This window comes from Formica exsecta, unplaced genomic scaffold (genome assembly GCF_003651465.1).
Source record: "Formica exsecta isolate Colony F162 unplaced genomic scaffold, ASM365146v1 scaffold493, whole genome shotgun sequence".
Taxonomy (NCBI): Eukaryota; Metazoa; Arthropoda; class Insecta; order Hymenoptera; family Formicidae; genus Formica; species Formica exsecta.
In genome coordinates, this window is record NW_021852169.1 from 22,825 (window position 1) to 30,406 (window position 7,582).

At 44.5% G+C, this 7,582-nt stretch overlaps 2 protein-coding genes across 2 annotated transcripts in view; both read right to left on the bottom strand.

Moving 5' to 3' along the window:
* Positions 1–585: 585 nt before the first annotated feature.
* LOC115241473 (stromelysin-2-like) lies at positions 586–1,371 on the bottom strand. The gene has a single exon (XM_029817238.1). It carries the CDS (start codon positions 1,369–1,371, stop codon positions 586–588), a length of 786 nt encoding a protein of 261 aa, XP_029673098.1.
* A 1,731-nt stretch (positions 1,372–3,102) lies between these two features.
* LOC115241474 overlaps positions 3,103–7,582 on the bottom strand; it is a 5,723-nt gene continuing 1,243 nt past the window's right edge. Inside the window, exons 2-4 of the mRNA XM_029817239.1 lie at positions 7,108–7,560; positions 4,756–6,354; positions 3,103–3,912 (exon numbers count right to left, since the gene is read on the bottom strand). Of these exons, the coding sequence (XP_029673099.1) occupies positions 3,103–3,912; positions 4,756–6,354; positions 7,108–7,560 (2,862 nt within the window). The remainder of the gene's footprint in view (positions 3,913–4,755; positions 6,355–7,107; positions 7,561–7,582) is intronic.

Sequence of the window (7,582 nt, forward strand, 5' to 3'; positions counted from 1 at the left end):
CCGTGACAATTTCCGAGGACGACTTCCACGTAAGAGGGTCGGCTGACGTTAACACCGACTTCGAGATGTTTGTACGCCGTTTTATCGTCCGTTTTATCGTCCGATCGCGACGTCGCATCTCGACGTCCAGTTGTAACCTTGTCTGAAGATATATAAATGCGGACGATGAGAAAAACATTGCTAATAGGACAAAAAAGTATTAATTTGAAATATGTTGTTCAATATTCTTACACGCTGTCCATCCTCGCTTTCTTCGCGGATCCCGCGTCATTCTCTCGATTTCGCTCGGCGAGCGTCGATCGATCGTCGGCCGGATGCTGCTGTCCCATTGCTATGTACATGGTTGTCTATCTTTTTTCACTCGTATGCTTTAGTGTACGTCGTCGACTATAAAGTGTCTAATGACTCGGCGATCTTTATATACTCGCGTAGAGATCGCTCCTCCTTCCGTGCGCATCTTTTGCTCCTTTTTATCATATTCTATTTTTACAATTACATTAGAGCGATGGCGGAAGTCGCTTTATCAGTCATCCTCTTCGTCGATCTCATCGCTCTCGGTTACGTCGCCGAGATGATAAGCGCGAATCAGAAGATCGCGCAATTGTCGCAACAATCCGTCCGTAGGACACTCGATACCGAGTACGTGAAGGTCACGATATTCGTGAATTTGTTGAACGCGTAGAATTGATGCTTTGCGAAAAAATATAGGTTACCGTCAATGTGTCGGTAGGCCGATGTTATCGCGGGCAGTATTCCTGGAAATATATCTTTCAACGGAGCGTGTCTAACGGCTATCACGCAACATTCGTCGATCTCCGCTACTTTGTCGTCGTCGTAGATCGCGTAGGTTCGTCCCGTATGCGTGTTTATCGCGGCGTTGATCTTAGCGTCTCGGGGAAGTCCGATATCGTGGAGAGATCTAGGCCAACCAGGTTTTAGCTTAAAACTGGGATATTCCGCGACGTAGATCGAATCGTTAACAAATAGCGCGAGATCGCCCGAGGGTTTTCGATATGCGGCGGACAGGCGCGTGAGATTCGCCGGAAGAAACGTCGCGTAATCCGTCAACTTCATGGGTCTACCGTAGCGTCTCTCGGTTATGTCGACCGACCATACGTTGCGGCGATTAGCTATGTACAAGCGACGATTCATTATTAACGCCGCATCTATGCGCCGCAATGCGCAGAGATCCGCGCGCGCGGGGTCGGTCGGCTCGACGCTCGTCGTCGTCGCGGGTGCTATGGTGGTTGTGGGAATCGTTGGATAGTTTCCATCGTCGTGAGACCCGTACAGATTCTGTATAGCGAGGACGTCCTCTATGCTCAGCTTAACCGGAAATTGATTTTCGATGTCGGGTATATACGGGAACATTACCGAGTAACGATGAATTCACCGTCCATAACGCGAACGCCGCTTCGGCCGTTCTTAAGAGTTCTTCGCTAGTCACTTGAAAATTCCACGTGAGAAGAGTTTTCGGCCATTTTCGCGCGATCGGGCTATACGCGCGACCGGGAATGTCCGCGAGACCGCATCGCGGTTTGCGCATAAGACGAAGCGTATCAGGGTTTAACGCACCATTTCCTGATAATTGATAGTATTCCTGAAACAGCGACAGCGGGTGACGCAGAGACGTCGCGTTGTCGGACAACAACGATCCTCCATCGTCCTTCAGAAAACCGTACGCGCGCAGGAAGCGGAGCGCCTCTCTCTTCTCCGAGTCGACGGGCGTCGCTGCGACGAGCATTATCGCTAGGATGAGAACAATCATCGTCTTCTTCGCGGACATCGCGCGGGTCGAGAGGGACGCGGGAAACGATCGATCGAGAAATATTGGACGTAATAAGAAATGTTCGACGAAACGCTTATTTTTGTCTCTATCGCGCAAATCTGGGGTAGAGGGGGAAATAAGGTCAAGTTAGGTTAGGTTGTGACCGGCCAAGCCGATTTATTACTTACTTATACCATTGAAATCTGTGGATTCTCTGTCCATTATACGGTCGCCAGCTGTTTTTACCCTCTAAACAGCAAGGATTGGACTTCAATCGAGCGATATAGGAACTGGGTGGCCGGGAATCTCGAAACTCCTTGGTTTTGATCACCTCTCGCCGGAACAATCACCTCGAATGCGATCTTTTCCAATTTGGGATGCCGAGCGCTGCGAAGCCTGAAGATCCTGTTGAAGAATACACCCGGGGTTCCCGAAGACCGAAATAAGACCACTGAATTAAAATTTGAAAATGAATATGTTTATTGAATATAAGACTTGTGAATAAATCACGAAATGGTTGTTAATGAAAAACGTGACTCGAATTACTATTCGCAATCAATTATTTAAACTATCGACTTTAATCTCCCGAATCTTGCCAGAATCCAGGAAACTGAACTACTACAGATCACGCGCCGTTCGCGGGTCTTAAATGTACAACGGAATAACGAGTTCTCTCAACTATCGCCTCGCGCCGACTGACCTCGAGTTTCGCTACCGGATCTCGCACATTCCTTCGCTCCCCACTCTCGCACATGCGCATTTCGGTTGCGCACCGATGTTCGCGCCGCTCGTCACGCCGCTTCGCGCGCTATGCTTTCTACACACCGGGTGTCTCACATGTATCCATTCCTTATGCAACTAATTCTTTCTCTTTTTACAGGTATCCTTGGACTCTGACGCCGCTACAGGTAAGTATTTACAGGTAACTCTGCGTAAACAAATAATAATAAAACCGGAACATGTATATACACCTTAATCTAGTTATAATTCCCTATACTAGGTACTCGAATTAAATCTGTCGCCTCATTAGCACGTATGAATTGAACTTAATAATTTCTTTAATTATTTCAGGTATCCGTTTTCGACTAGATTATTTGTACAAACCAAATCTCCACGAACTAAATAAATTCTTTCAAAATAAACGCTTTAAATTAAATAACTCAAATCAATCTACCGCTCTGCGGTTTCTAACGCGTTATTAATATTAACTCAAATCAATCTACCGTTTTCCGGCCTCTAATACATTATCAAATGACTATTAATATTTTTAATATACTATTTCTAATAATGCGCGCTTCTTAAATGTATTCTTAATTTCTACAGCTGCTCTGGACTCAGACGGCCCTCCGTCGATGCTCCAAAACGCCTCTCAGATCGTCCTTCCTGCACAGGCTGCTTCCGCGTTCCCTTGGACCACACCCTGTGTTGTCCTCCTCGCTTTCCCAGGCACCCCCGCGTATCTCCTCAACGGGGACCGATCCAGCCGATCGCATACCCCCTTCTAAAGTTTTCTCGAAATTCGGTACGTATTTCGAGAGAACTTTCCCAAAAACCGGGCTGTGGTTGGTGCGATCTGATGTGGTCTGGTTCTCGTTGTCAGCCTCATCTTCGCTGGATACGATTTTTATCGCCTTCCGTTTCTTCCTCACCGGCGAGTGATTCTCCGATTGCATGTTGTAACTTTCATGCCTCGAGCTGCTTCCCGCCGGGCTTTCGATATGGTCCCCTTTTTGTTGATTGGGCACCACGTTTTCTTTTTGCTGGTATTCCTCGAACCATTTCTCGCTTTCGAGGTCCAATGTCTGCTGCTGGTCCCGTTGGATTTTAGTTTCCAACAACCTTGTCTCGAACGTTTTTCCGCCTGGGTCTACGAATTTTCCCACCAAGTGTTGCGTCACCCTTGGTTTAGCCTGGACGTCTCTCGCCTGTTTCTTTCGTACGCTGCTTCCGGTTTCTTCCGAATTATCCGGGTCTGCTGATTCTCTCCTTTGGCCGATGTCCCTCTCGTTCGCTGTTGGTCCTTTTCTCCGCCGTTGGATTACAAATTTGTGTCTTTTTCTAAGTCTAATTAATCTATCGCGTAACATATCTGTTCGTTCGCGCTCGTCCTTATATGTATCATGCATTAAATCTATTAATTGTCGCTGCAATGTGTACGCCGTATTACACAGCGCTTCTAATTTTCTTTTCCTATTCATTATGTTTTTCTGCCGCGTCTTTTTTCTATTTTCCGCGCCGCTTTGTTCGTTTTCGCCCCATCGATCCCTTTCGCGCGCTTTAACGCCCTGTCCTATTTTCGAATTGACTTTCTCTCTCACTTTCGCGTCTATGTTCGCCGCGTTCAATGGTCTGTCACAACTTCGCGCCGACAGATTGGCCGCGTTCAGCAGAGAAAGCGCTCAGTTATCGTCTTGTCAACACTTGACGTTGATTCGTTGGTTCTAAAAGTAAGAACCAATCACATTCGATTGCTACTAAGCGGTTTTCTCTGCTGAACGCGGCCATTGCTTACGTCGCTTATCCGTTCCGCGTTCGCTAATAATGTATCGAAATCGTGTATTTGTGTGTCAAAATTCTCGCTCGCTACTGTGTCGCGTGTACAAATGTTTAATTCGCGTTCTTCTTTCGATGCGTGTGTTATAAGTGACGTGTTGCGTTGTTCCGCGGTGGGATTATTTCTATCGCTATCTACGTCTGTCTCGTCATTTCGTTCGTCCTCCCATTCTGTTTTATATTGTGTCTCTCTTAAACTGTCTTTATTTTCCTCGTTATTATTTATTGTGTCAATATCTATTATTTTATCTTTTATTTGCTCTCTGTCTGTCTTGTTCATATTGTATACTCTATTTATTCTGTCACTAAATTCTTTATCTATTACTGTCTGCATCTGAAATATTATTTGACTCTCTTTTATTTCTGTCTCTTTCTGTCTTTATGTTGTTTCCTATATCGTCACTGTCTGAACCGTCATGTGTGTCTAACTCTACTTTTTCTCTTTTCAGCTCTCTGTAGTATTTTGACATGGTAACGTACTTGTATGCTCCTGCCTTTCGTGCTACTCCCTTGGGCTGTTCCATCGTCTCTTTGTCACTCGCTGTTGGTTCCCTCATCTGGATATGCTCGTCGCTTTGCACCATTGGCTGGACTTGCTCTCTCCATTTCTTTTGTAGCCAGGTAAGCTTCTCGTATGACTCCTTTCCCAGTATAATCGCATCCTTCCTGCCGAATAATACTATTGGGTGTATTTCTATTTCCTTATCGTCTATCGTTGCCCTCAATTGTATCATTCTTACTCCCATCTCGCTTATTTCTTTGATACAATCTGGTATAAGGTCTTCCTTTTGCACGTAAGTCATATTTAGTCCTTCGTTAGTTAGTCTCTCAGTGCATGTCTTTGTAATTACATCGCATTTGCCTTCCTTATCTATGTATGCTTTGCACTTACTTATTTGTATCTTTGCCAGCATCTTTTTGGCTGGTATCTGTTCGCTTAATATATCCTTCACTCGTAACATCAATTCAAAAGCCTCTTGGTTAATTCTCTTCTTTTTTACAGGTTCTCTCATCGATTCGTCCCCTGTTTCTGCTTCGCTGCTGTGTCCTATGGATCTCTTCAGGCTCTTTGCTTGCTCGCTCCCCCTTCTAGGCTGAGGATTGGTAAGTATCTTTTCATTTTCACTTTCTCTCATGCTGCTCCCCCTTCTAGTCTCTTTATGTTTCAGGTCCCTCGATGTCATCGTTGGACTAGGATTGTTTTCTTCACCTTTCTCATTCTGGATGGACTGGTTTAAGATATGTATATCCTTTTCTCTGCTTTCTTTCACATTTCCTTGATTCGATCTCGATTCTTTGTGTGTCTCTTTTCTTCTTTCAGATTTCTTTGCCACGCTGTCAACGTCACTCCCCCTTCTTGACCTGACTTCTTCGCAGTCTCTGCTATCCACCTCTTTTGGATTTCTATGTCTTTCTTTTTCTTTGGCCTTTTGGCACAGCTGCATCGGGCTTGGTATTACCTCTGTCTCTTTTTGTTTTCTCACTTGTATAGTGGCTAATTGACTTCTCATATCCTGAATCTTTCTGTTTTGCTCCATTATATTTTCCTCCTCTTCTTGCAGGTCTATTACGTGAATTTCTATTTCCCTGGAATTTCTCGCTATATTCACCGTGGGATTTAACGTGCGTGCTCTCATTCCCATCCTGTTACAAAATATTCTCCACTTATCATTTCTGAATTGTCCCTGTCTGTCCGTAACTATTATGTCCGGTTTTCTTTCTGTTTTTAAATATTTGTTCGCGATCGTATCTGTCAACGTCTTTAATCTTTTGTCCGGCATATAGTATGTCTTTTTTGATCCGTTTCGTGCATCGGTTAACGATAACGCGTATTTCTGTTCCGATCTCGCCCCGAAAAACGGTCCGTGTAAATTTAACATCGCGATACTTTTACCTTCCTCTTCTTCTACAATTCTTTCTATCATATTTTCCTTTGCTCGCTCGCCTCTTTCTTTCTTGTCAAAATCTTTTATTCCGCGATTTTCCGCGTCCGATTCGGCTTCGTCGCTCATTAATACTTCGACTATTTCTCTCTGCGTGAATAGTGGTTCGTCGCTTTCGTCTATTTCTTCTTCCGTTATATTTATTATTCCAAAAAACTTTCCCTTCAGATTAAATCCCCCCCGGCGCTTCAGTGAAGCGAGGGGGGGATTTAAGGCGGGAGGAGGCACGAACCAAGCATCCATCTCTTCCGTGACAGCGGCACTGTTGTGTCTGTGTAGGGCGTTTACACTTCCTCAGCCCGACAAATAATTGTTAGAAAACAACATTTGCGGGTCTGAAAAAATATGCGAGGTACAAGTGGCTGAATCGGGAATCGAACCCGAGTCTTTCGCTTTCCGGGCAACTGCTCTTACCACTGAGCTATTCAGACCTCGCACCTTACGCCACTCTAACACAGTACATACGACTCCAGAGCGATGTTGGAATCTCGCTCAATGGATGCAGTGCCGATTGTCACGGAGAGACGAAATTATATTTATTATTCCAAAAAACGAATCCATCTCTTCTGCCGTACAATTTGTTATATCCGGCGCTTCCTGTTCTAGCATTATCGCGTTTATAGTTACGATATTCCGGTCCTCGGATTCGAGTTCTATCTCTATTCCGCTATCCCCGCATTGTATCGCGGCGTTATGATAACATATAAAGTCTATTCCGAGCACTATGTCGTGTATTAGTTTGTCTACGACTAAAATCTCTTGCTCGAATCTTGCTTTTTCGATTTTAAACTTTATCGTGGTTCTAAATAATATTTTAATTGCCTTTTTTGAAAACGCGCCTACTAGTTGCATCTTCTCTACCGGTTGTATTTCCATTTTGACCCCGTTTTGTTTCAATTGATCGTATATTTCCTTGCTCATCGCGGATACTTGTGCCCCTGTGTCGATCAGGCATTTTACGTTTAATTTCTTGAACGTCGCTGTTACGAACGGTCCTTTCTGTATTTTTATTTTCGCTTGATCTTCGTAGAACACCTCGTCTACATCTTTTAATATATTTTCTGTTCTTATACTCGCGATTGCTGATTCGCTTTCTCTATCTTCTTCCTGAGATTCTATTTCGCTTTCTTCCTCTCCGCTATATCTTTCTCTCTCTATTTTCTCGACGCGTTTCTTTGTTGTCTGCGCCTTTGGTACTATTTTGTCTTCCCTTATCCTATCTCGCGCTGTATTTCTACCGTATCCTACGACTCTTTTATTCTCGTTATCACCCTCGCTATTCGGTATTTCCGAAATCTGCACCGACGATTGTCTTCTT

Excerpts from the sequence above, each read along its gene's own strand:
- LOC115241473 (XM_029817238.1), bottom strand. The coding sequence starts at position 1,371 with ATGTTCCCGTATATACCCGACATCGAAAATCAATTTCCGGTTAAGCTG.